The sequence below is a fragment of the Crocodylus porosus genome, unplaced genomic scaffold (genome assembly GCF_001723895.1).
Source record: "Crocodylus porosus isolate Cpor-Errol unplaced genomic scaffold, CroPor_comp1, whole genome shotgun sequence".
Taxonomy (NCBI): domain Eukaryota; kingdom Metazoa; phylum Chordata; order Crocodylia; family Crocodylidae; genus Crocodylus; species Crocodylus porosus.
The window spans coordinates 16533956-16560671 of record NW_017728932.1 but is presented as its reverse complement, the minus strand read 5'-3'; the positions used below and the strand labels follow the sequence as shown (position 1 = coordinate 16560671).

Sequence of the window (26716 nt, the reverse complement as noted above, 5' to 3'; positions counted from 1 at the left end):
CGTCGGCCGAGGGCCGGCCGCTCTGGGTGCTGCGCCTCACGGCCGGCCAGGGCCAGGAGCCGGAGCCGGGCCCGCTGCCGGGCCGCCCGCAGGTCAAGCTGGTGGGCAACATGCACGGCGACGAGCCGCTGGCGCGCCCGCTGCTGCTGCGCCTGGCCCACGAGCTGGTGCGCGCCTGGGCCGCCGGCGAGCCCCGCGCCCAGCGCCTGCTCAACCGCACCGACCTGCACCTGCTGCCCAGCCTCAACCCCGACGGCTTCGAGCGCGCGCGCGAGGGCGCCTGCCAGGGCCAGGACCAGGACCAGGGCCAGGGCGACGCGGGCGCCGGGCCCGGCCGCGCCAACGCCTTGGGCCGCGACCTCAACCGCAGCTTCCCCGACCAGTTCGCGCCCGGCCCGCCCGACCTGCGCCCCGTGCCCGAGGTGCGCGCCCTCATGGCCTGGATGCGCGGCAACAAGTAAGAGCCGCCGGCGCCCCTCCCTCGCGGCTGTGTCGTCGGTGACGTCCCTGACGCCTGTCGTCCGTGTCTGTATCGTCTGTGGCACGGCGTCTGTCCTCCGTGTTGGCCGTGACACCTGTGGTCCGTGTCGCTTGTCATTTGTGACATCTGGCGTCCGTGTCACCCATCGTGACATCGTAACCCGGGCCGCGCCGTGCGGAAGGGGTTGGTGTCGTCCCTGCGCCCCGGCTACTTGACTCCAGCCCCCTTTTATCTCGAGTGTCTTTGGTTTTTGGGCTGCGCACAGCCGTGGACAGGCGCAGTGTGTGCCTGCCTGCGATGCTGGCGGCTAGGACGCGTGTCGTGCCCCGCGGGTTCGACCTGCCTTCCCCCAGGACGTCTGAATGGAGGGGGTGGATAGCGGCCTCGGGAGCGAGCGGAGGGGGAAGTTGGCAGCAGCCTGCGGGGGAGCCGGGCTGTTCTTGGCGGGGGCAGGTGACGGATGGAGCCGTGGGCTCCAGTTGCAGCGGGGGAAGTTGAAGTTGGATATTAGGAACAACCTTGCGCTAGGAGGGTGGTGAGATCTTAGAACAGGTTGCACAGAGCGGTGGTGCAGTCTCCATCCTTGGAGGTGTTTAGGACCCATCAAAAAAATGACATAGTTGGGGCTGGTCCTGCTTGGAGTAGGGGTTGCACTAGATGAGACCTCCTGAGGTCCCTTCCACCCTCTTTAGCTGCGACAGTGTCACGGTTGCGTACAACACCATGCGCACCTCGCGTGCACCAGGCACAGGTAGTTGGGGATGGTGTAGTCGGGGCCGGTCCTGTTTGGAGCGGTGGCTGGACTGGATGTGACCTCCTGGGGTCCCTTCCCACCCGCATTGCCTGCGATTGTGTGGGGCTGCAGTGACTTGGGGGTCGCATGCCACTTGCTTGGTGTAGCCGGCCAGACGCAAGTTTCATTCAAGGCGAAACTGGTGTTTTGTTGCGGGCTTCGCCGCAGCTCCGTCTGTGACCCCTGCCGAGGATCAGGAGCTCCCTCCAGTATTAGCTGTGGCCCTTTAGACCCGGAGCAGGAGTGTGTCTTGCCACACCTGGCTCTTCAGACCGGGGAGCCCTGGTGCTAGTTGTGAGAAGCAGCGTTTCCCAGTCCCTTCCAGGCTTGAGTTTTCATGATAAATTTTCCCTTGTTTGTCACATCTGCTGCGGCAGAGAAATGGTGGGCCAGGCTGCTCCAGGTGCAGGAGAGTCATCAGAGTCATGGCTGGAAGGGCCCTCGGGAGATCGCTTCTAGTCCACCCCCCTGCTCCAAGCAGGACCAGCCCCAACTATGTCACCCCAGCCAAAACTAGACTGAACTTGCTGAGGACAAACCTGGAGAGGATTGTGGAGTGGTTACCCCTGAACAGCACTGACAGAGTCAGCACGTCCCTGTGGGACAGGGTGCATGGAGTCGTGCCAGCAGTTTTGGCGTTCGTTAGACTTTATTAATGAGAGCAGCTTGAGCAGAGCTGACCCAAGGGACTGCAACAAAGTGCATCCGTCTTCAAAGAACTCTTCAGGGCTTGGTTGGATAAAGGCTGTCAGTTGGAAGCAACTGCAGTTAAATGCCAGCGGGCACCTAAATGGGCGAGAGCAGAATTGCCCCGTGAAGAATTTGAGGTGTAACCTGCTTTGCGTGTGGCCATCGGCTGGTGCCAGGGAGGATCCCGTGCTCTAACTGCCAAAGAGTCGCTTGGCTGTGTTCGTGATGCGGCTCTCGATCGGGCCGGCTTCCCTGACGGGCTGGGACAGGACTCTCTAGGTCCGAGCCCGCGGCGTTATCTTGCAGAGGGAAATCCTGTGGGTTCAAAACGCCATTTAACCATCCATTAAGAAAGACGACATTTGCACAAACCCTCATCAAAAAGCAGCTTGGTGCCAGATCTGGACGGGAACAATGCAGCCCTTTGTGCTTTCCTCGGCCCGGCAGTGGTAGTTAATGCTATTACAATTGCGGTACTAATTTAATCGCTGGTACAAAGTGAGTGAGTAAACAAAACGGTTTGTTTCAGAAATCCTGCGGGGTTGGAATGCTGTTCCCCGGCTCGGCCAGCCTCCCTATAATGTGCTAGATGGAGCAAGGAGGCGATCGGGCCAGCTCTGCTGGTATGTGACAAATACCAGTTGAAGCAAGCAAACCTGAGTTCTCCTCCTCTCCAAATCTGCAAAGAGAGTTGGAGGAGCACAGAGGTGTTGAGTGCCTCAGGTGTGTTCAGGCATCTGTGGCTGCCGGTGACCAGGCTAAAGAAAAGGCGGAGGGGGGGGGGACAACGACGGCGACCCGCTGCTGTCCTAGGCAGCCGCGTTCTAGGAAACCGTCCATCTGCACAATGGGTGCATCTTAAACGCCTCTCCGCAGGTCAGCCCTGCCCTACGTCTTGGCTTGAGCCCTGTTCAAAGCTGAGCGTATACAAAAATATGCAGCTCTGCCTTCCTGTATCGTAGAGTGAAGCAACACGTTTGTCCCACCTCCCGGGATGTTGAATTGGACAGTGAATAACCGATCTGGTTTTGTAGCCTGCTGCAAAATTCTGCTGACTTCTCATGCTCAGGTGGCGCTCGGAGCCTCTCCGCAGGGCTCCTGGCTCTGAAAACTTCCATTTTCGGGACACGTGGATGCTCCTTTCGGAGCAGACGCACAATGGACTAGTGGCAGCTGCGTTAAGCTGTGCTGCCATGGTGATGCTTCAGTCCCTAGGCAGCAGAGGCGAAAGCCTTCTCCTTTGATCTCCAGATGGCCAATCTGCGCGGGGCTCTGGAGGATCCCTCCTTTGAACTTTATCTAGCAATGAGCTGCAGTCCCAGCAGCCCAAGCCTCAAAGGAAGTAGGCTGTACCACAAAAGGCAAACTAATCCTTTTTGATGGACTAATAAGGCATTCCTGCACTGAACTCCCAGTGGCTGCGACACCCCTGCTCATTTGCACTACCTGAAGCTGGCGGGGTGTGAGGACGGCCTGTCCGGACCGGACCGGACCGGGTCTGGGCTCTGAGTGTGCTGCTGACAGCCCTATGATACGGGTTGGGTGTGTGCCTGATGTCGTGCAAATTCTAGCAGAACGCCTCATCTTGCCATCGTGTTTGGACAAAGGGGCATTTACATCCTGTCCCAGCATGAACAGCTTTTCAAGAGCTCCCCTGTTCCTCCCCGGCGGTGAGCCCCGAGGTGCTGAAACTGCTCTGGAGCACTTTGGGATGGAAGGGGCTCCCTTGGTCTGGCTGGTGGATGGGCGGTGGCGGTTCCCGCTGCCTGATGTGCGCTCGCTGGTTCTAACCAACATGTGCTTTCTCCCCAAATGCAGGTTTGTGCTTTCCGGGAATCTGCACGGAGGCTCTGTGGTGGCGAGCTACCCCTATGATGACTCTCCCACTCATCAGTCCTCCGGCATCTACAGCAAATCGGCCGATGATGAAGTATTCAAGTACCTGGCGAAAGCCTATGCTTCACACCACCCCATTATGAAAACTGGCACCCCAAACTGCCCGGGGGAGGAAGATGAGACTTTCAAAGATGGCATCACCAACGGTGCCCATTGGTACGACGTGGAAGGTAAGCTGTTGTGTCACCACCCTGAGCAGGGCTGTGTGCTAATGGAGCGTTTCATAGAAACCCCACTTTGCCCTGCTGCAGAGCATGTGCCATCTTCACTCCCAGTGCTTGTCAGTGAACATCAGGCACTGCAGCGTGGCTGCTGCAGAAAGGGGATGGGAGAGGAAGGGGTTTTTAATTTTTAGCGTAGCTTTTGGGAAGCAAAGCAGCACAGTGTAATAGGGGAGCAGGTGCTCAGTGAATTATACTTTGAGACCTGTTGTGTGAATTTTGTTGCAATAAAAGGGCCCAGAGCGGGGAGGGTGTTAGCCTGACCCTGTTTACCATCACGTGGTTCCCCAACATTTGGGGCTGAGAATACAGAGACCTTGGCCCGTTGTGAGTGCCACAGTACGGAGCTGAGACCCTGGTTGCTTTGGACAGATGAGGCTTTGCACTTGCATGGAAGATTACAAAGGTTACTGAAGCTTTTAGACAAACCCAGTGAATCTAGGCACCCGCTTCCTGCTGATTTATGTTGGGAAGCAACTATCCAAGCTGCTTGAGTGCAGGGGAAAATCATTTCTCTTCAGCACACTCTGGAGTGTTGGGGACGGTGCTTTCTGCACAGGGAGCTCAGATACTTGGGGCCACTCAAAGTGTTCTTTCATTTATTTTCCAGCCAAGTCAATCAGACCACCAAATCCAAAACCTCGCATCCAGGGAAAGTGGAAAATTTGGTTTTACCTGCAAGTGCAAGGCTGCAGGGCTGGGTTTGCAGAGAAACCCCGGGGAATATAGAACTGCAGTGCTGCGCCATCCAGCAGCTCTGCTTTATTCTTCTGACTTTTGTATTCAGAACTTCAGTTCTCCCACTTTTCCTTGAGCTTTGGGGCTGACTTACCAGAGCCCCCTTTTAGGGCTTCCAGGGGAAATAGCCAGGTCACGGCAAATAGTAAGAATGAGCTTAGTCCCTAGCAGACCTCCTATCCACTTTGATACAAGGGTGAGTGCTTCGCTTTTTGATGGGAAGGGGCCCAGACCAGTAGCTGAGTATAAATGGACGGCTTTCCCTTGCCCTGCTTGGGGGATGTGGTGTCACGGTGAAGCCCAGCTCTCTGGGTGTTTGCCTGGCTCACGAATCCTGGGGGCTGGCAGCATCCTGAGGGAGAAGGCATCTGGATGGATCACACTCACCTTCGTTGACTTGGCAGACAGAGCACTTTCTGGTGACCACTAAGCAGAATTTGCATAATTGAAACGGGGAAATGGTGCGTGCGGAGCCCAGCTGCCGTCTGGAGTCTCAGCATGTGATGCTGGGGTTACAGAGCGAGCTCCAACCAGGCAGCAGGCTCAGGTTGGTTTGGAGCAGTAATTCCTGGAGGGTGTTGTGTTTCTGAAGCCTGGGCTTAGACAGCAACCGATGGGCATTAGCCCTTCTTCGGGAGGAATTGGAGCACTGCCAGCACTCATCCATGCGCTGGAGGGTGGGGTGAACCTTTGTTGCGCCCCATTCACTGATTCACGGCTGAGGATTTTGCTGTTCAAATAACACATGGTCTGATGTGGTTTCCATAATTGCTTCTGTACTGTAGCTTGGCAAGCCTGCCCATGCAGGGAGGAGCTGCATTTATCAGCTCAAGGTTCGCTCTGCTGGCACGGGCAGTCCAGTATGAGCAAAGATTTGTGGAAAGCCTCATGACTGCTTATGAGTAAACCAGGATATCCTGGAAGAGTGGAGCTGCCCCTCACAAAGGACTACCACCAGGATAAACGTCCGAGTCAGGCGGCTCTTTGCTAATGTAACATGTTCTGTCTTTCAAATGGGACAGTTGGCGTAGTGCTGCAATAAGCATGGCACAAGGGAGGGCAGGGCCTGAAATCCTCCATCCCCGCTTCCTCCTCTGAGTAGGTGATTCTAACATGCCTCCTGTATCGGACACTGGCATGGTAAAATAAATCCCTCGGGGTGTAATCTCTGGGAGCTTGGTGCAATAGCTGTCAGGAGCAGCTTGAGCCTTCTGAGCAGCTGCTGCTGTCAGATGTGAGCTGAGGCGGAGGCTTCTGTAGGTCATTTCTGATGGAGGAGGTGACGAGGTGTGAAGGAATGTCTGCTCTGCTAGTGCAGTCGCTGGGGCCCAACATCTGTCCAGCCCCCAGACACAGGCGGCTTCCAGCTTCCCTCATACCGTCAGCTACAGGGAGCCGTGAACACTGACTTGGGCATTATCTCGTGCCCGGGGAAAAGTTACAGGCAGTGAAATTTAGTAAAACAGAAGCTACAGTGCACACAAGGTGGCTGGATTGTTGACTCCTCTGGTGCATTGGCAGCAGCTCCTGGCCTCAAGGGCAGGTGAGAGTTGGCAGCCGGAGGGTAGCAGGGCACAAATGTTCTGTTTCTACCTCATAAACACAACTTCACGTGCAGTTACAGTGTGGCTGTTAAATCATTCCCATGCAGGCTGGGAGCTTTTGCAGCCAGCAAGTCGGCCCCACCGTGAGGAGCTGGCATTTGAGATGTAATCCAAGGAAGCTGAGGGGCGGGGAAGGGAAACTAAGGCTTGTAGCAGGGACTAGCTGCGATGTGGAGTTGGAGAGTCCCCATGCATCAGTTTTGACTGCAGGCGATGGGGAATGGAGGGCAGCAGAGGGAGGGAAGCCAGGTGCGTGTGCAGCCGGTGAAGTCACCAAACGCACGCATGCATGTTGCAGGTCCTCTGGCTTGTCCTGCTGCCAGAAACCCCTAGGTTCTGTCCTGGCACGGCAGCCCCTCACCTGTGGTTTGGGATGTCAAAGTGCTGTGGAGCCAGGCGTCTGGATGCTGATGGCCCTCGGCACGGCCCCCGGCTCGGCTTTCTAAGAGGGCTGGGTCCTGCTCTCGACAAGGGTTGCATTGCCTCTAGCACAAGGTTGCAAAAAAGGTTCAGGGCTGCATGTGCATAATGGATCAGTGTGTGCCAGGAAAGAGGTCAGGACCTAAGAGATTACAAGCCAGAAAAAATAAAACGAATGAGAACATAATGTCTCAACAGGTATGCAGGTTCGTTCCTGCTGCATTGTATCTGGTGGTGGAATCAGACGTGCCAGAAACCAAGCTGCCATGGGATTCTTTGTCTTGGAGGCACCGGTTTGGTCTTGTGCTGTTGCCAGATCCCATTAGCTCTTACTTTGGGGGATGCAAATAATTCTGCCAGACTCAGTGCCACAGACAACGCTGCGGGTGTCATGAAGGTCAGGCCTTCGAGCTGCTGCTGAGCTTCACTTCCGTGTTGCGGCTCCTTCAATAAACTCAGCTCTGACCTGGGCTGCTGCTGTCACACGCACAGGGGCTCTTCCTGCCTTCTCTTCAGCCCCCTGCGCGCAAGGTCTGCGTTACTTGACCTCAGCACAGAGTCAGGGTCGTGGAGTGGTTAGCCTGCTGCATGGGTGGTGGGTTGGGGCAGTCTGGGAGGACTTCACCCTTGACACGTCCGGGGTTTAAAAAGGCAAGGTGCAGAAGCGCTTTGGAAATTCTTCTCTCCAAGACCCGCGCACGTCCTGTTCTCATGGAATAGCCGGGGCTTGTAAGTGGCTGCTTCGGGGGCCAGGTCAGTGGAGTGAGATTTATGGGTGTTTCACTCTGCAGACAGTCTGGGGGCTGGTCTTTCTGTCCGTGCTCCCTCTTAAAGTGATAACCCCCTTCCTCCTCTTCCTGGTAAAGTCCTATGGTCCGTGTGTCTGGATCTTTCCTGGAACCAGACTCGGGAGCGTTTCTGAGGGTGGCTGCGGGGAGGCAGGAAGAGGCTTGGTTCAGAGTGGAAAGCACGTGCTTGCTAGATAACATCCTGACTGGGCTATCTGAGAGCCACGGCTGAAATGCAAGGACGAGCCACATCCTGCGTCAGGCTGAATGCAGCTAGGCTCCAGACAATGGTATCCACCCTGAAACGGCTGGCCCGCGGGGTGTTGCTTCCTCGGCTGGTCTTTGTCAGCACGGTGGGGCAAAGGGGAGCGGGGCCTCCATGAGCAGTGGACTTGGTGGAGCTGGGCTAGGATCTGCCTGGGGCACGTGGGATTAGCTGCCATAGCAGTGGTGGTGAGAAGGGTTACAACTCCCTTCTTTGTGCAAGACTCTGGAGAAAAGTTGTTGGATGGATGCCCACAATGGGAGCCTCTGTGTATGATGGGACGAGAGGTGGTGACTCTCCCTCCCTCCATGGTTCAGTGATCGCTGGCTCATGGGCCCAGGCATTTTTCTGCCAGGCTGCTGCTGCTGCCTGGAGCTTGCGACAGGGATGTGAGCAATCTGTCCTCTCTCCATACCATCCATTTAATCATGTCCACTGCTTGTTCTGTGCCATGCAGGGCAGGCGGGGTGCCTTCTGGCCTCTCTGCAACCACTGGAAACATTTGAGACGAGTGATTCCTAGCCAGGGTTGGAACCATGGGATATGTTCCCCTGCCACCTTAGTGCACCCTAAGGCAGGTTTCGTGGGTGTTTCTTCTGGAGCAGAGAGTCCGTTTGTAGACAGTAAAGCACAAATGTGATGCTAAGCCAGGCCAAGGTGTGGCTGTCATTGCTGGCGGGTGAATAGCGGTGTATTGGTGCGGCAAGTTGGGGACAGTGCAGGTGTGGACTCGTGCCTTGCTGCTGGAGGTCTCTGGCTGCAGTGCACTGTTGAGGCCTCCTGAGGGCAAGGCTGTGCTGGCGAGTGAACTGCAGAGGCCACCTACCCCTCCTGGTTCTCCAGAGCCCGCTGGGCTCCAGGGTGCACAGAGTGGATGTGCCGCAGGAGCTCCAGACCGCCTCCAATCCCAGCTCGTCCACCGAATAGCTGGCGCAGTGCACTCAGCTTAGCCTTGACTTTGTGGCTGGACCAAGAGCCTGGGCTCGCCTGCCCTGTTCAAGCCAGGCCCTGGCGTGGCTGTGACCTTCATCTAGCTTCGCCTTCCTTCTCTGTGGCATCGGGATGGCACTTAACTGGCGGCTGAGGTTGTTTGAGCCGGGTCCTGCCCCTGTCTCCCCCGCTGGTGCCCTCAAAGCTGAGTGTTGTTTCAAAACAGATTAAACCAGTTCCAGCCGATAAAAGCCCTTTGTTCCAGGCTTCTCAGTTCTTGGTTTGCTTTCCGTGCTCCTGATGTTGGTGTCATCTGATGCCACATAGGCACAGAGGCCTTCTGTAAGCACCGGGGGAGCTGCAGTGATCTGGTGCCTGCTCTCAGCAAGCCTGGCTCTCTTGTTCATCATTTCTGGGGGTGGGCATTGTGTCCAGAGAGGTGCAGCAAGCCACGGACCATGGACGTAACCTGTCTGCTTTGCTAGACGCCTGGGAGAGGGCTGCACGTGTGTGTTAAAACTCTCCTGCCTGCCTTGGAAAGCTCTTGGCAAGAGGCTGCTTTACAGGAACTATGATGATCTGCCATTTAGCCAGCTGCTCAGCTCAGGCTGAGTCTGTCCTAAATGTGCCTGAACGATAGATGAAGTGCTGCCCCTGCTGCCCAGTGGCTCTGGTTTATTGCCTGATGTTTTAAAACCTATGAACTGCATGCTCTGAGCAGCTGGTCATTGCCTGGCCGGTTGTTTCGCTCCACATACTGCTTGCTGGGGAGAGCAGGCTATTTCAGAGACCACGGAAAGGCAAATAGTTAATGCTCTTGTAGACCAGCTGCCAGGTTAACTCTCAAAAACCACCCCCTGCCCTCAGAGTCGTGGAATGAGGGCTCATAAATTCTCCAGCCTGTTTGCTCTATGTCCAGCCCGGCCGGGCCATGCGGGTGCCTGTGTGCTGTTGTGTGCCACGCCGTGCCTTTAGGGTTGCCCTTGGTGCCGTCACAGAGCATCAGTTTGGTACATCAGCTTTTCACCTGCTTAAATGGAGACTGGTGGGAGTACCTCTATGCTGGTCTTTTCTTGCAAGACCTGGCTTTTAAGTTTTGGGCCACCTGGAAGCTGATGGGCTCCTTAAACATCTTCAGGGCACGTCGCTGCTTGTGCTTCATATAGCTGTAAGATCGAGATCCCTGCACCTACTCTGGGGTGCTAAGGATGACTTCGGCTGGCACCTTCTGTCTGCGATGCCTACTGTTTGGAAAGCACTAGGTTGCTAGAGCTGTGCAGCTGGGTGGTGTGGCACAGGGTGGCTTTTGTTGTGAACGTGAACCTGGCTGTTCTGTAGCAAGTGCTTCTGAAAGCTCTCGGGAGTCCTCTGAGCTGTAACATGGCTCCTGGGCTGGGCTGGGCTGGGCTGCACTGATGTGGTGTGAGCCCCAAAGGCCTTGAGTGCTGATGTCTGAGGGGCAGCAGTGGTCTGACTGCAGTGTGTTGGCCTTCTCGGGGGGCTGAGTTGATTTGCTAGAGAGGGGCAGACAAATCATCCATAACAGCCCTTCTGCAGAAGAGACTGAGTGAGGCACTTACTGAAGCTGGATAATCTCTCGGGCTCTGACAGGTTCAGCAGCACCCCTGGAAAGGCAGGTGAAATGGTGGCTGAGCCAAGCCGTGCTCAGGCAGCCTCAGTGTGTTCAGATGGCCCTGCACTCTGTGATGCTCAGAGTTCATGCTGATCTAATAGCCTGGTCCTAAACCCTGCCACAAACTGGAACTAAAGGTGCAGGCTGATTTCCCAAGGCATTGCTTTGGGGTGGGAAACGAGTGTCTGGGGTGCTGAGCTGCAGAGGGGCTGGTCCCTGCTCTTTCAAGTGCTTGAGCGGGCTCTGGTGTGCCCAGCTTGCTTCCCTCTTCTCTTGTCCCTCTAGAAACCGGGCAGGTACGTGTCTGTCCCCAGGCAGTGTCCCTGCCTCCCCTGTTCCTGTGCCTCTCTACTGTAGGCACCATTGCTCTCCTTGTCTCTGGGGCCTGAGCTTCCCAAAGTATTTCTGAGAGCAGCTGATGCACCAGCCTCGAGCGTGATTCCAGCCTGCACCTTGAAAAGTCTGCAGCCTTTTGCTTCGGCAGGGATAAAGCAGGCATTGTATAGAGTAACTCCACTTAGAGGGGAGCTTTGCACATAACAAGGGTGGCTTGAAAACCAGTGAGTCCCATAACAAAGGGCTTTGTAGCGGTGAGATTTAAGCCCATATCCATTTGCATGGGGATCTGATGGTTGCAGCATCCCTGCCTTTCTGAGCCTGGCTAACATCTTTGTGGCAAAATTCACTCTGTATTGATCTCCAGGGGTTGTGCTGCTAATTGCTAGAGGGAGGGCGGTGACATTGGTCTAAAGCAGCTGTAGCTGAGAGGAGGTCATGGCTTGACCAGCAAGGCCCCTGGTTACCTACCAATGCCATTGGTTCCCTTTGGCAAAGGACACACCAGTGCCACCCGCTGCCCCTTGCCCCTGCCCCGTGGAGGCCTCTGGCTTGCAGGCAGGAAGGGAAAGTGCTCTTGCCAGGTTCCCTGACTTGCTCAGCGCACGTCTCTGCTCGCTCTCCACAGGTGGGATGCAGGATTACAACTACGTGTGGGCCGACTGCTTCGAGATCACCCTGGAGTTGTCTTGTTGCAAGTACCCGCCAGCCTCCGAGTTGCAGCAGGAGTGGGAGAACAACCGGGAGTCTCTGCTCACCTTCATTGAGCAGGTAAGCCAGGGGCCTTGGGGTAGGGGGCATGCTGCCAAGAGCCCAGGACCAATGTGGTGCTGAGCACACATGACCTAGTTTGCTCAGTGTGTTGGGGAGGTGACCCTGAATGAGCAGGGATGTTGCCAGCCATGAAGCTGCTTTGTATTTCTGCCCTCTCTGGTACCAGTAGGGCTGGCTAGCTGAGGTGGCTCCCTGCAGCTGTGTGGCCACGTGGGAGAGGTGGGCTGTCCTAAGGAGGTAAATAAATGAATCGTCCAAGCCAGGTCTGTCCCTTGCGGTGTCACTGGGGGCTTGAAGCTGGCTCTGAAGGCTCGGGCCCAGCTTGCTGCTGTTCTCACGACGATTTGGGCTGGAAGGGGAGGTGGCTGGATCTCCCTGGCTAGAGTGCTGCCCACACCTACCCTGCTGTCTGCCATGCAGCCAGCACAGTGCATGTGCAGTGCAGTGGCTTCCCTGCAAAATGCAGCCTATTCAGTGAGGCTTTGGCACTGGTAGGAATGGAGAGCTTGCAAGTGGTCCTCTCCTTTTCTAATGGGCTCTGCAGAGGTGACCTCTGTTGCCTTTCATCCTGCAGTTCCCCTCTGTGTGGGTAGCCTGGTCGCGTCCTGCTCTGGACTGTGGCATCGGTTGGCTACTCGGTGCTCGTCAGCCTTGGGGCTGGGGAGGATCCGTTAGCACCAGGCATCTGTCTTCAGCCAGGTCCCTCCTTTCCGTTTCCCCAGGTTCACATTGGAGTAAAAGGATTTGTCAGAGATTCGGCCACGGGGGCCGGCCTGGATAACGCAACTATCGCTGTCGTTGGGATTGCTCATAACATCACAGCAGGCAGATATGGCGACTACCACAGGCTGCTCGTGCCTGGGACCTACAACATCACTGCAGCTGCCCCGGGGTAAAGCTTCCGGCAGCAGCTGTTCTCTGCCTTCTTTTCCAGCAGGTTGAACTGGCTGGGTGGCAGCATGAGCTGACTCCCATCTTTGGGGTGCTGAGCCCGCTTGGCCCAATGGTGCCACGTTTGGCTGCTTGTCCCACTGGCTTCTTGTGGCAGAACTGTGGGGTGGGAGGAAGCACAGCAGCATTTCAGCCCTGTCAGTACCATGTTGTATCAGTTCTGGCAGCATGCATGCAACCTGCTGCCCTTAGCATCTTGGCAAGGCAGCTCTTGGGAAGGACTGAGGTACCACCCCTGAACAGAGCTGCTATGAGGAGCCCAAGGCCTGGAAGAGATGCTTATGCAGGCTGGTAGTGGCGGGACATGCCCTGGAAACTCCTTGCCTGGCGTGGGTCTCCTTTGGCTTTCAGAGTCCCAGGTGGTGGTGGCAGGAGGCAGGTCTGGGGGAACTGGCCATGGACTACAGCATCTGCACCTGGCTGTGGGGGAATTTCCTACTGAAGGCAGGTTCTCTTCTCTCCTCAGCTACGTGCCAATGACGATAGAGAACATTGAAGTGAAAGAAGGGGCTGGTACGGAGGTGGACTTTTCCCTGCAGCCTACTGTCGTGTCACCTGGTCCTGACACAACCCAGCCAGCAGCCACCTTGGCCCCAGCTGTGGTCACCAATACAACTAGCCCAGCACAGGCAGAGACCCCAACCTCTCCGCACCAGCCAGTGCAGCCTGTGGATTTCCGCCACCATCACTTCCCTGACATGGAGATCTTCCTGCGGCGGTATGCCAACGAGTACCCCAACATCACTCGCCTCTACTCAGTGGGCAAGTCGGTGGAGTTCAGGGAACTGTATGTCATGGAGATATCAGACAACCCAGGCATCCACGAAGCAGGTAAGCTGTTGTCTGCAGTGGGGTGCCAGGCACCTCTGGAGCTGGGTGCACGCTGGCAGTCTCTGTGTCTGGTCACTTGGCTGCAGGGGCAGAATAGCCAGGTTGGCAGAGGGACTGCCTCGGTAGCACTAGCCCAGCGAACCAGCTGGGACCCTATCAGCTGGCTTGCAAATTGCTGTGGCTGGTGCAAGTCCTATCTGCAACCCTAGGTGCGAGAGGGGTTGGGATTGGAGTGGGCTTTACCAGTGTTTCTCAGATCAGGAACCAGTGGCTGTCTGGATGCTGGGGGGTGACTAGACAGCCATGTTTTGTGCAGGTGAGCCAGAATTCAAATATATCGGGAACATGCATGGGAATGAAGTGGTTGGACGCGAGCTGCTCCTGAACCTGATTGAATACCTCTGCAAGAACTTCGGCACCGACCCTGAGGTCACGGACCTGGTCCTCCACACACGCATCCATATCATGCCCTCCATGAACCCTGATGGGTATGAGAAGTCCCAAGAAGGTAGGGCCACTTGCCCTCAGGTGCCTGTTGGGTTTCTGGGCTTGAAAGCGGGCTCACCGGAAGAGCTAGGTGGCTGACTTGAGTAGCGCTGGCCTTTGTGCCTGAGAAGCACAGTGTGTGGTAGGCAGCTGGCTGTGGCTGGGCACTCTGTGCAATAAGCAGTCAGTTGTGCCAGTGTGGGCAGACTCTTGGCTCTTGCTGCACTCCTTTGTTCAGCTGCCCTGAAAACTACCCCTACTACAGTCCCCCGAGTTCTTGTAACTTTCCCAAGGCAAGCAAATAAAAAACAATAAAATAAAATAGGCGTTCCACAGACAGCTCAGGCAGGGAGCGTGGCAGTGCTATGCTCCTGGCAGCCCAAGAGCTGACAAATATGTGTCCAGGGATAACACAGACTCATATCATGACACTGGAGTGGGCAAAGCAGCCCTTTGTGGGGAGCCTTCAAGTTCAGGGCTTGCAGCTGGGCAGAGCCAAGCCCATTCTCTGCCCGGGAGCTGCTGTTTCCACTGTCAGAGGCCAGGCATAATAGCAGTCGGGTGACGCAGTCTCTGTGGCTTGTGGCTGCGTGACCTCAACCTGCCTGAGTTGCTTCCCGGTGGAGCTGCTCTGCGGCTATTCGTGATGCTGTAGTGACTCAGCTCAGGAGGGCTCTAGTGTGAGCAGAGAAACAGGCCTTGCCTGAACCTCTGAGCATGCCCCGCAAAGACCTGGGAGCACAGAATGGCTTCCCTCTCGGGGTGGGGAGCAAGTGCTGCAGGAAGCCAGCTCCTTTCTCCACGTGGCTAGGGGTTTGTGTGGTTGGGAGCCATGGGGAGAGGATGCAGACTGAACACGTTGTCTTTGATACCCAGGAGATGTAGGAGGCACTGGGGGCAGAAACAACAGCAACAACTACGACCTGAACCGAAACTTCCCAGACCAGTTTGTCCAGGTGGCAGACCCTCTGCAGCCAGAGACTCTTGCCGTCATGAGCTGGCTAAAGGCTTACCCATTTGTGCTGTCAGCCAACCTGCATGGAGGTGAGCAAATTGCCCCAGGCTAGGGCTTGTAAGCCCTTCTCCTCCCAGCAGGCCCTGTTGTGAAGGGCCAGTGATGCCTCTGGTCCATGAATTGGGGAAGGACTGTGTTGGCAGACACCCCTGTGCATCTGGCCTCACTTCTGGAATTGGTTTCCTTGTCGTGTTTGCCAGGCTTTTGTCTAAAACGTTTTAAGGAGGGACCACTGGAAAAAAGTTGCTTGCCTCTCCTCCATCTGGTGAAGTGACAAACTTATCACTTGTTGAAAGATGAGGCAGCCAGATGATACAGTGATGGCCACAAAGCCTTCGTGCAATCTGTTACTTTTTGGAGTAGCTTGGTATTTTTCATCTTTCAGGCCCGTGTGCGCTTTCAGGCACTGTGGTGGTCTGGATATTTCATTGTACTTCTAGCATTATAGCGTCACACTATTGAATTCCCTATAATTGAATGAGTTACCTTTTCAGAGTGATCTAAATGAATAGTCGTTGCACTAAGCATATTCCCTGCACAGCTCGTCTGCTGGAGTTGTAGCTGTAGGAACACGCAGCGAATTGCTCAAGGGCTGGCACGTTGAATTTTTGGTGTGCTGGCAGCTTGTCTGGACGTGCTGGTTGTCTGTCTTCCTTGGGGTAGGGCGATTTTCCTCCCCCCAGCCACTGGTATCAAGAGTCTCTGTTACTTTTAAAGCAGCTCTTCTGAGTCAGACACTCTCAACTAAACCAGAGGCATGATTTTTACCTATAAAAACTCTACAGGCAGAAGGGATGTAAGTTGCCTAAGGGCGAAACAGAATCAAATTCCACTCTTGGCTTGTAAAATCCGTGGACTTTGTTTTGCTGCCTTCTCTCTGTGAAAGAGCCACTGGTGTCCACATGCAGTTTCCTTGAATATCTGGGTAAACGTGGGTCTCCCAGCGAGTCCCTGAGGCTAGGGATTTTCCACTTGGGTGGGTCAGTAACTGTTACCACGTGGTTATTCCCCTCCTCCTCCCTGCATTAGTTCTGTGCTTAGTGCCAAGCCCTTGCAGATGCACTGACTTGTTCCTTGACAGTTTTTGGACAAAGCTCCCCGAGATTAAAGGCACTGAGAATGAGAGCACAGCCTTGCTTCCCCTGCAGGTTCCTTGGTGGTGAATTACCCCTTCGACGATGACGAACAAGGAATTGCCATATACAGCAAGTCGCCCGATGACGCAGTGTTCCAGCAGCTTGCGCTGTCCTATTCCAGGGTAAAGTTGTAGTTAACTCGGCCTGCAAAGCTCAGGCAGCTCCCGACTGATTGCTTGGCACAGACCTCTGGCACAGGTGATAAAATGTGGGTGTAGGTAGTGTTTGTGGTCACGTCAGGCCTGAGTGCTCAGGTCCCTCCTCGGGTTACGGCAGAACCTGTCTGGCAGGAGCTGCCATTGCATGGGCCGGTGTCCAGCACAGCCCTGGTTATACAGGTGCTGTCGGAGCAGAATTCTGTCCACGTACCTGGAAGCCATAAAACCGGTTCATCTACACACGTGGGCTGAAAGGATTGCAGGGCTTAGTGCGAATGGGGCCAGAAAAGCAAACAGCAGGACAGAGCTGGTTTACCACCAGACACACTGCTCTGTCTCCTGACGGCCTGCACAAAGTGGCATCAACTCAGGGCTCTGTGCTGTATGAGTGTGGCTGTGCGTGTGCTCCTACACATCAGTCGGCATGAGTGTGTAACCAAATCCAGGGCTTTAATTGAAAATGTCACATACTGGCCTGGACACAAAGTACCCATGTGTGTGTGTACGCTGCAGGAGCCAGGGCTCATGGAGGGGTCCCATTTTTGTCTTGCTTTCAGGAAAATGCTCAGATGTATCAGGGGAGCCCTTGCAAGAACATGTACCCCAGCGAGTATTTCCCGCATGGCATCACTAACGGGGCGAACTGGTATAACGTTCCAGGTGAGGCTGAGATGGAGCGTGATCCGGGTATGATCAGGACTGTGCTGCATGATTGCCTGTGTTTGCAGGGGACTGGACTTGTTGGCCCAGAGGGCCGATGTAAAATGACACGTGGGAAAGGAATTTGTCTGCAGCTTGGGAGGTGCTGGATCTTGATGTTTCAGAACCTTATTCACACCTGTGCCCAGGGCAGGGAAATCGCTCTGTCCTGAGCTGTGTAGATCTCTTCACTGCTCAGTCCAAGCTGCACAGACCTGGCTGCTCTGGTAAACCTCTAAAGCTGCAATGTGCTCAGAGGAAGTTGTTCCTGGTGGGGTGCAGTCAAGATGTGCCTCCTCATTGCCCTTCAGTGTTTGCTTTTGGCCCCTAGGGACCTGGGCTTGGACAACCTGGTAGAGTACTGTATTTTTTCTCATCTGACATGCATCCTTTTTTTCCAAAAATCAGCTGCTGGAAATTGGTGTCTGCAGCACAAGCGAGGAAATATGTTGCTAGCATTTTCTTTATTTTAAGGTGGGGGGTGGAAATAACACAGGGTATGGCACCATGAGCATAACAGCGCTGCTACTTGGTCACTTACTGCTACTTGTCAGTCTCTTCAGGGAAAAATCTCTTTCCTCATTCTGCCTTTCAGAAAGAAAGCGCCTTTCTTGTTCTAGAGCATGTTGCATGCCAGAAAATACGGGATTCTTCTTGAGGTCTGAACATGAAAATGTTTGGGAATCACTTTCTTACTAGCTCCCTGGAGCCGGGGTCTTGCCCTGCCTAAGAGTTGCTACAAGACCACAAGTTAGAGTGTCACCTCCTGGCAGCAGATGAACTGCTCTTGGGTATTTTGCTGCCTTGAGGGGGGAGCTTTGGTTTCTAATGATCCTTCTCGTGTTCTTGACCTAGGTGGGATGCAGGACTGGAATTACTTGCACACAAACTGTTTTGAAGTGACCATCGAGCTTGGCTGCGTGAAGTACCCAAACGCTGAGGAGCTGCCAAAGTACTGGGAGGAGAACCGCAGGTCTCTGCTTCAGTTCATGAAGCAGGTGAGAGGCTGCAGCCACCCAAAACACACCCGTAGCTCTGTTGAATGTCACGTGGGGCCTGCTAAGGAATCTGAGTGAGCCTATTCCTCTTTGTGCAGCTTACCCTGGGCTCCTCTGCAGCTTGGAGTCTGCACAGCTGCTGGGCTGGGTGGGTGGCTGTTGCAACAGCACCTAGAGAAATCACCTGAGAGGATGATGGCTTTGGGGGGAAAACCTGGGCAGAAATCCTTATGGAAGCTGAGCATGGTCTGTGCTTAGGTGTTTGAGTTGCTACTTACAGGCCTTTTGCACTTACGAGAGGCTGCGCTCGGGCATCGCTGTGTCTCCACGTGACTTGGGTAGCACAATACTGAGCAGTCTCAGCTGAAAGAGATGTGTTACTGGACAGAGCCCTTTTCTCTCCCTAGGTCCACCAAGGCGTTAGCGGATTTGTGCTGGATGCCACGGATGGCAGGGGCATCTTCAATGCTACCATTAGCGTTGCTGACATCGACCACCCAATCACCACCTGCAAGGATGGAGACTACTGGCGCCTCTTGGTCCAGGGCACTTACAAGATCACAGCATCAGCCCGAGGGTGAGCAAGGGGCAGTTTGAAAACCATGGGCGCTAACAGCTTGTACTTCAGATGCTTTCCTCCTAAAATGCACTGGAGAGCTTTCTCTGCAGCGGGGGAAAAGGCCCATAACTCAGGGCTGGAGCATTCATTCACTGGGAGGCAGCTCACCTCCTGGGCAGCTTCATTGGCTCTCCTGAGTCTGCCAAGATCCAGCCCTCTCTGGGGGGTGAAAGCCATCTGATGTCCCCACTTGCCAGGCTGAGCGGCTCGATGGGTACAGCAGTCATGTAATGCTGCTGCCACCTGCCGGTGAAACACTGTGGTGCTCACTGTCCTTCCCAGCCCTCTTCCTGTGTGCTGTCCCACACACAGTCGCACAGGTCTTTGAGCCTGCTTGCTTCTACTGGGCTTCTCCCCTGGTTTGGCACTGGAGATGATGGGCTTGCATCTGGGGAGGATGCAGCAGTTAAACAGACGTCTGATCCTGTCTCCTCTCGCCTCGGCAGGTACAACCCACTTACAAAGACAGTGACTGTTGGCAGCAAAGGTGCGGTGCAGGTCAACTTCATTCTGTCGCGAACGGATGCCAAAGCGGAGGAAGGGAAGACCCTGGTCATAAATCCTCCAGACACCAGGGATCCCACAACAAAGGAGTTTGAGACCCTGATCAAGGATCTCTCTGCTGAGCACGGCCTAGAGCACCTTGTGCTGGCCTCTTCGGGCGATGCTCATCCTTATCGATACCATCCGTACAAAGACCTGTCGGAATTCCTCAGAGGCCTCAACTTGAACTACCCGCAGATCACAAATCTCACTAGGTCAGTGCTGGGTGGTACCTCGCAAAGAAACAGGTTTCCAAGAGCCAACTGTGTGTGCAGCGTTCTAGCTGAGCAGTGGGCTTGGGAAGTGAGGCCCTCCCCTCTGCACCCCCCAGCCTGGGCCTGGCTAAAGTGACCTCCCTTGGAGCTAAAGTGACCTCCCCTGGAGCTTTTAGCTAGAGGCCTAAATGATCAGAGCAAGGCAGCTGTGAGAGGGCTACTCTCAGTCTGGAGAGGGGGCTGCTCCAACACGGCTAGCCTGTCAGTAGGTAGGAGGGAGCGTGCTGTAGGCAAGCAGATGGGATGAGTTTTGTGTGTCACAGTGGACTGTGCTTGCCCATCTCTTGGCAGCTTGGGGCAGAGCGTCGAGTTCCGTCACATCTGGTGCCTCGAAATCTCCAACAAACCCAACCAGTCAGAGCCCGAGGAGCCTAAGATCCGCTTCGTCGCCGGGATCCACGGGAATGCACCAGTGGGCACGGAGCTGCTCTTGGCCCTGGCAGAGTTCTTGTGCATGAACTACAAAAAGAACGCGGCCATCACCAAGGTAAGGAGCACGTGTGGGTGATCCCTCCAGCACCTGCCAGGCTGTGGCCTGTATAGGGGTGCCCGTGGGAGGCGATCCACCCTCTGAATGCAGGGTCATAGGCCACATAACAGGGCATCAGCTGGGGCAAGTGTACAGGGTCTGAGAAGAGGGCACAGCTGTTTGTGCCTGGTCCGTAGACGTGTGGGGAAGACTCGTGTACAGTCCAGGACTCTGAATGCATTCTGAGAGGGAGCTGAGTACTGGCAGCAGCTTGTAGCATCTGTCTTGTTGGCGTGGGCAAAGATACAGACCAGAGTTAACCCTGCCCTCAAATAAATGGCAGTTCCCAGAGCCCAGTCAGAGCAGGTGTACAGGGAACTCTGTCAGCCACCGCAACTCCTGGCCTTCAAGAGCTGGGCTGGGTAGTAACTCCCAGGTGAGATAGGAGTGTTGGCCTGCACCCTGTGTAAATGTGGGGTCTCCTCCTGTGCCCAGCTGATTGACAGGACACGGATCGTGATTGTGCCTTCCCTGAATCCGGACGGACGCGAGGTTGCTCAGGAGAGGGGCTGCACCTCGAAGGTGGGACAGACCAACATCCATGGCAAGGACCTGGACACGGACTTCACAAGTAAAGCTGGTGAACGCTTACCCCCCCTGAGAGCTGGGGATGGGGGCTGTGTCCCCTGCCAGGCCCTCTCTAGCTTTGGCTTAAGTCCTCCTGTTGCGAGGCTGGGCATGCCCCAGGCTCGGTGATGCTGAGCAGGTGGGGTGTGGTGATGGTCTCAGAGCGGGGCTTCAGGCTGTTACTCAAGCTCCCCAGGGAAGGAGGAAGATCCAAGCAGGTTTGGTAATATGGGACATGCCCATTGCCTGTGTTACCCACCTCCAAGGGAGGGGCCTCTGCACCTCTTCCCTTCCTTCCTGCTTGTCCCCTTTCCTATCTTGACTGCAGCCTCTTCCTTAGTTTGCCTCTCAGTCTTCTCTACTGCTTAACCACCCACAGCCCTGCCCTGGACCATGACACGTGTCCCTGCCAGGACTTCTGTTCCCTGGCCAAGTCTGGCTGTCTGTTGTCTGGGATCATGTGGCAGTGTCAGTTCCGTCCTGCAAGAGCAGCTCCCCTCCACCGTGGCACAGAGTGCCTTGGAAACAGGGACCTGCTTGGTTGATACCAATGTGCCTCAGGCAACTTCTGCACCCACACGCTGTGGCCTAATGCACATTGCCAAGACTTGCAGCCGGCTTTGGTCCTAGCCCCTGCTGGTCTACCAATTCCTGATTCTCCTTGCTTGTTTTAGGCAACTCTTCTGGGGACTTGGTGCGAGAGCCCGAGACCAGAGCCATTATAGAGAACTTGATCCTGAAGCAAGATTTCAGCCTCTCTGTCGCCCTGGATGGTGGATCTCTGCTTGTCACCTACCCGTATGACAAGCCTGTGCAGACCGGTAGGACTTGCCCCATGCATACCTGGAGGCTGACTGTGCATTGGCATAGCCAGGTGTTGGGTTTCTGTGGACTTCCCTGCTGAAATGGGGGCGAAAGGACAAATAGGAAACAGTCTGGCTTGCAATTATGACCTGCTTATGTGGTGGTGTGGGTCTATCATGAGTGAGCTCACAGCACACTAGCTCCCCTGCACTGAATGCCTGTGTGAACACTCTTATCTCCTGGTGAATGAGGTGGTCACCCTTTAATGAACTGGCTCGTTCTTGTCACCATTGTCCCCTAGTGTCAGTTCTTTTGTCTTCCCCATGTTTACCCCAGTACATTTGCATGAAGAATCAGATTCTGTCATAAGGGGCCACATCAACTTCTCTCTGATATGTGAGCACTCTTTTTTGTGGGTCTTTTTAAAGGAAAAATGAAGCAAATGGTTTCTTTGCAAGCTTCAGCAGGGGCAAAGTTTAGGTAGGTGCTTTCGTAGGAGACTGAGTTAGCAAGTTGTCATTGGCAGCCCCTCCATACGAGGATGAGAGTTTTCCAGTAAATGGGAAGACTTGATGGCAATCCAGTGCTTTCGGCCCTGTTGCCTTTATCTGGGAACTGAAGCTGTTTGTGTCTCCAGCTGGAGTTGTGGGGATACAGCAAGAAGCTGTTCTGAATTTCTCAAGACAGAGTTAACTAACCACACTCCTCCTAACCTTCTGCCTCTCTCCCCTCAGTGGAGAACAAAGAAACTCTGCAGCATCTGGCATCTCTGTATGCCAGCAACCATCCCTCAATGCATCTGGGTCAGCCGGGCTGCCCAAATAAGTCAGGTATGTGCATGTGAGGCCTGGGCAGAGCTTTTTTGCACCAGTCTGCTCCTTGCAGTTGCATCTCATTCGTGCCTGTCTTTGCAGATGAGAACATTCCCGGGGGTGTGATTCGTGGGGCAGAATGGCACAGTCACCTGGGCAGCATGAAGGTATTGCATAGTGAGACTCCAAAGCCATGCAGAGGCTGCTTAAAGCTCCTGTTAAAAGGAGCAAATGGTTACCTCCTTGTCTGTGAGAAACTTTCCTGTACATACCCCGCTGTGTGTGACACCCCTCTCCTCTGGCTTTTTAGGATTTCAGCGTGACGTTTGGCCACTGCCCTGAGATCACAGTTTATACCAGCTGCTGCTACTTCCCCAGTGCCGGACAGCTTCCATCCTTGTGGGCAGAGAACAAGAAATCTCTTCTTAGCATGCTTGTTGAGGTGAGAGGGGTAGTATAAGGAGAACTCCCATTGCAGATGTGTGTGGGCATATTTATTTGGAGGCTGGAAAGATATTTGTCTGGGGTGATATGACCCCGGCACCCGTTCCTGCCCGTGTGTTTCCTTTGCTGCAGAAGTACCTACTGCCCCGGGCAGATTGCAGAGTAAGAGTTGATGTAGGAAGTAAGTCCAGTGTACCAACAGGATTGTGACCTGATCTGAAGCTGTGGTTTGCCTTTGAGTAGAGGCTGTTCCTCCTCGATTTGTGCACTGTGACTTATTAGATGTGCCAGGAGCAGGGGGGCGGTTTCTTCCAAGGCCTGATGTGCTGACATGAGGATTTTTGTCCTCTCGTTGTGTCGGGACAATAAATGCTTGGAGTGCTTGATTTCAGGTTCACAAGGGAGTTCACGGCTTTGTCCGTGACAAGAGCGGGAAGCCGGTGTCCAAAGCAATCATTGTGTTCAACGAAGGTGTGAAGCTCTACACGAAGGAAGGTGGCTATTTCCATGTGCTGCTGGCCCCAGGTTCCCATAACATCAATGCTATTGCGGAAGGGTACCAACAGCAGCACGTACAGGTAAGCACTTGCCTGGGTCGAAGAAGCTCTTCTCCCCTGTTGTGTGAAGCACTCGTGAGCAGACTGGCTTCCAGGAGCCTGGGGCTGTCTACACCAAATCTTTGGCTCCTCAGGTGCATCTCAGCTCATTACCCGCTGAACAGTTGTGGTTTTCATCCAAGCCTAGATCTGGTTAGGCTTCCCACCTCGTGTGATGGGTGGAAGATCACTTCCCACCACACCTTCAGGGTTTATTTCTGTGGTGTGGTTTCCCTCCATGTCCCCACTGTTGGTATCCACGTGGTTTTGTTCTGGTCACCAGCGAGTTGTTTAACTCCTGCTTGGACACAGACAGAAGCACAAGAGCTCTCACACTGCTGTGGCCTGTGTCTTTCTAGGTGTTGGTGCGCCATGATGTACCCAGCTCCGTGTTCATTGTGTTTGACATGGATAACAGAATATTTGGCCTCCCGAGGGAGCTCGTTGTAACTGTAGCAGGTAAAGCGAGATGTTCTTTTCTGGACTTTGGGTCTGAGCATATTTGGGAGGTAAGGCCCAGTTCTCCTACCAGAAACACTCTTCTCCCCTCACCCCAAAGGCATTCTAAGGCCTTGGGCCATGCTCCTGTCCTTTATTCTAAGTACACGTGATGTATTCCTGCTGGCTTATTGCACAACAGTTTGATTTGCTAATACTGCATCTGCAGCCAAGAAGCAGGTGACCCTGAAGACTTCTGCAGGAATTGTCAGGCCTTTCCTTGAACCAACGAATAAGGTGGAAGGTGATGAGACACGTGGGTGGGAAGAGCAGCTTCTGAGTTAGGCTGGCATTCCCCATGCCAGGTCTCCTTCAATGCTGCATGCACCGAGTGGTTGTTAAGGGGTCAGGGGTGTCGGCGCTGCCTCCTGTACAGGTCAAGGTTCCTGCCCCTTGTCTTGAGAGATGCCTGGTAAACTGGTTCTTAGATACACAAATCCTGAATCTACAGCTACTGCATAGCTGGATCTTTGCTCAGGGAGGACCTTGGGTACAGCTGGGTGAGGAAAGCAGCTACAGTTCTCCACTCTTGGGCAACAGCTTGCACCGTATGTGATTGGAGTGGCCTGGAAGCCTCCAGCGGGGAGGGATGTGTGTCCGCATGGTGCTGACGTGGGTGTCTTCTGTTTTTTGGCAGGTGCTACCATGTCGGCTCTGGTCCTCACTGCCTGCATCATATGGTGCGTCTGTTCCATCAAGTCCAACAGGCACAAGGATGGCTTCCACCGCCTACGGCAGCACCATGATGACTACGAGGATGAGATTCGCATGATGTCTACTGGCTCAAAGAAATCCCTCCTGAGCCATGAATTCCAGGATGAAACGGACACTGAAGAGGAAACACTGTACTCCAGCAAACACTGATACCAGCCAAGAGGGAAGGAGACTCGCTATGGACAGACCTGGCAGTGGGGGCAACTCTTGTCATTCAAAGACCTGAGCTGTTAGCTGGCAGAATGTGTAATCTCCAGAGACTTGTGGGGCCGTTTGCAACCTCCTGTGTGCCTCTGTTCCCTTCCTACTCATGCGCACGTCAGTGGGCGCCAGACCGTGTCCTGGCTGTGGCACTGGTGGGTTTTACGTTCAGGTTTGGCGTTCCACGTAACAAAAGCACTTGAAAAGTAATTTAACAATGTGTGTGGTGGCATCAGGACTTCTGAACAGCTCCCTTGCCTCGTTGGGAGATGCGCTGGTGCCTGGTGGGTTCTGTAGTTGCAAAGCTTCAAAGCTGTTTTTCTACTTGTCTTGGTTTTTCACTCTGTGTACTGTATCTTGGGAAGCCTGGTGCAGACTTGGATCTCAGCGGAACTGCTGGTGAGGGATGTGTGGCTGGGGCCTGGATTTGGCTTTGGCTGCTTCACCCTTTCCCTTGGGCATGGAACGCCATGGGTGGGTAGGAGAGAGCCCACCTGCAAACTACTATGAGATCACCCATGTGATGGAAACCGAGGGTGATAATCTGGGGTCCGGATGTGAGCTCTGTGTGAAGGGGGGAAGAAGATGTAGTGGAAGCTAATGCTGGAGCTGCAGTGAGGTAGCTGTGCAGCTCTGGCACGCTCTAGTCAATCCCACCTCTCCTCCCCCCACTCCTCCGTCTTTGATTTGAGTCCCATCATGCAGCTAGCCTGTTGCTTTCCACTGGCCTCCACAGCCTTGTTAGCAATGTGCTAGTCACCTGCTGCAGAAGTAACTCGGAGACCCTCTCCAAGCAGGTGGGCAGGGCAGGTTGCTGTGAATCCTGGTCGGCTTTATTCCAGTCGGCCACGGCAAAGCATACCCCTGGCCTGGCCACCCCCTGGTAGACAGAACTCGTGTCCTGCTGCAGTAGAGATCTTGGCATGACCTCAACCTCAGGCTCCAGCACCTGCCGTGTGTAGGCCTCTTTCCTGTGCCTGTTCAATGCAGAACACCCAGAACAGGCATCTCTGCTTCTACCCCGAGCCCTGATGTTTCTAAGCATACGGCCGGTGTGAGGGGCAGCACACAAGGAGGTTTTCCTAACTACCCCTTGCTGTGCTGTGGAGGGACGGGGGGTTGAAGGGGGGCCAAACATGGGATTGTGACTTGTGTGGGGCACACCAGCTTTGTTCTTGATGGCACTTCACATATGGTTTCAACAGGAGCTGCTCTCTGCAAGCAAAGCTGCTGCTTCTCGGTGGGGCTGAGTCTGTTCCTTGCCATGGGTTAGACTGTGTACCTAGACCAACTGGCGCCCTCCCCAGTGCTTGGTGTCTGAGGCCTTTGCACCTCCTTTGAGCGTCCCTGCTTTCCGGGGAGGCTGATGCTGCTCATTTCTGTCATGCTTGCAGTCCCTGGGTCGGGGTCTTGCATGACACGAGATGCGGCTGCCAAGAGGGAAGAAAAGGAGCACAAACATTGCAAGAGCCAGGGAGTGGCTTCTAAGGTGGAGGCTAGGTCCTTCAGCCTCTGTCATGCTGCCTCACTGCCCTAGCTGTCCCTGCTGCTTTGCTGCCCTTGTGCATGTGCCCCTGCAGGGCCCTGCCACGTGAAGAGCTGCCGGCTGGTGCTGAGAACCTGACTTCTGCCAAAGGGTGAGAGCAGGGGTGGTAAACCAATGCCCGCTCCTTTCAGCCTGGGCCCACAGTGCATCCACATGCTAATGAGCGTGGTGTAGAGAGCAGCAGCTTCCGGTGGGTACATAGGACAGAGCGGGAGCACAGGCAGCCTGCGTGCAGGGAACTTGCCGTTGGTTTTGGAGCAGAGGGGAGAGCAGTGGGGCTGCCCATTGGGTGTTCTGCGGGAGCTGTACCACACTGCCGGTATCCCAGCTTTTCTCCTGGCCCTGGGTCTTGGCAGCATGATGCCTCCATTTCACATGGCTCCACTAGAGAACCTCCCCTGGGAAGAACAGAGCCCCCGGTGCTGGGGACTGATGCACAACTCCTAGCAATGGGCCTGACTCAGTAAGAGTCTTGAGATCTGCTTGCTTCTGGGGGAAGACAGCATCTTCCTCTTAACACGCAAGGACTCCTGCTTGATCCTGCAGGGCAGGTCCCCAGTGGGAGGATTTATGGCCCCAGGGAGAGGGACCGTGTCCAGCCTTGTCCATGCTGGAACATGGCTCCTGCGTCCTTTTCCTGCCGCGTGACACGAACGCTTAGCAGATGAAAAGAGCAGGCGATGCTTTGAACGCCCCTTCCCTCTTGCAGCTGGGTGTGCAAGGAA

General features: G+C 54.8%; 1 protein-coding gene across 1 annotated transcript in view; it reads left to right on the top strand.

The window, feature by feature from the left end:
* The window catches only part of CPD (carboxypeptidase D), a 31609-nt gene extending 6837 nt beyond the window's left edge, over window positions 1–24772 (top strand). The window contains exons 2-21 of the mRNA XM_019545782.1: window positions 3783–4030; window positions 11424–11566; window positions 12292–12461; window positions 12987–13351; window positions 13668–13859; window positions 14714–14881; window positions 16001–16110; window positions 16704–16806; window positions 17701–17843; window positions 18251–18420; window positions 18909–19220; window positions 19572–19767; window positions 20245–20389; window positions 21051–21197; window positions 21915–22010; window positions 22095–22159; window positions 22303–22434; window positions 22829–23014; window positions 23392–23491; window positions 24168–24772. Of these exons, the coding sequence (XP_019401327.1) occupies window positions 3783–4030; window positions 11424–11566; window positions 12292–12461; window positions 12987–13351; window positions 13668–13859; window positions 14714–14881; window positions 16001–16110; window positions 16704–16806; window positions 17701–17843; window positions 18251–18420; window positions 18909–19220; window positions 19572–19767; window positions 20245–20389; window positions 21051–21197; window positions 21915–22010; window positions 22095–22159; window positions 22303–22434; window positions 22829–23014; window positions 23392–23491; window positions 24168–24394 (3418 nt within the window). The 3' untranslated portion in view covers window positions 24395–24772. The remainder of the gene's footprint in view (window positions 1–3782; window positions 4031–11423; window positions 11567–12291; window positions 12462–12986; window positions 13352–13667; window positions 13860–14713; window positions 14882–16000; window positions 16111–16703; window positions 16807–17700; window positions 17844–18250; window positions 18421–18908; window positions 19221–19571; window positions 19768–20244; window positions 20390–21050; window positions 21198–21914; window positions 22011–22094; window positions 22160–22302; window positions 22435–22828; window positions 23015–23391; window positions 23492–24167) is intronic.
* The last annotated feature ends 1944 nt before the right edge of the window (window positions 24773–26716 follow it).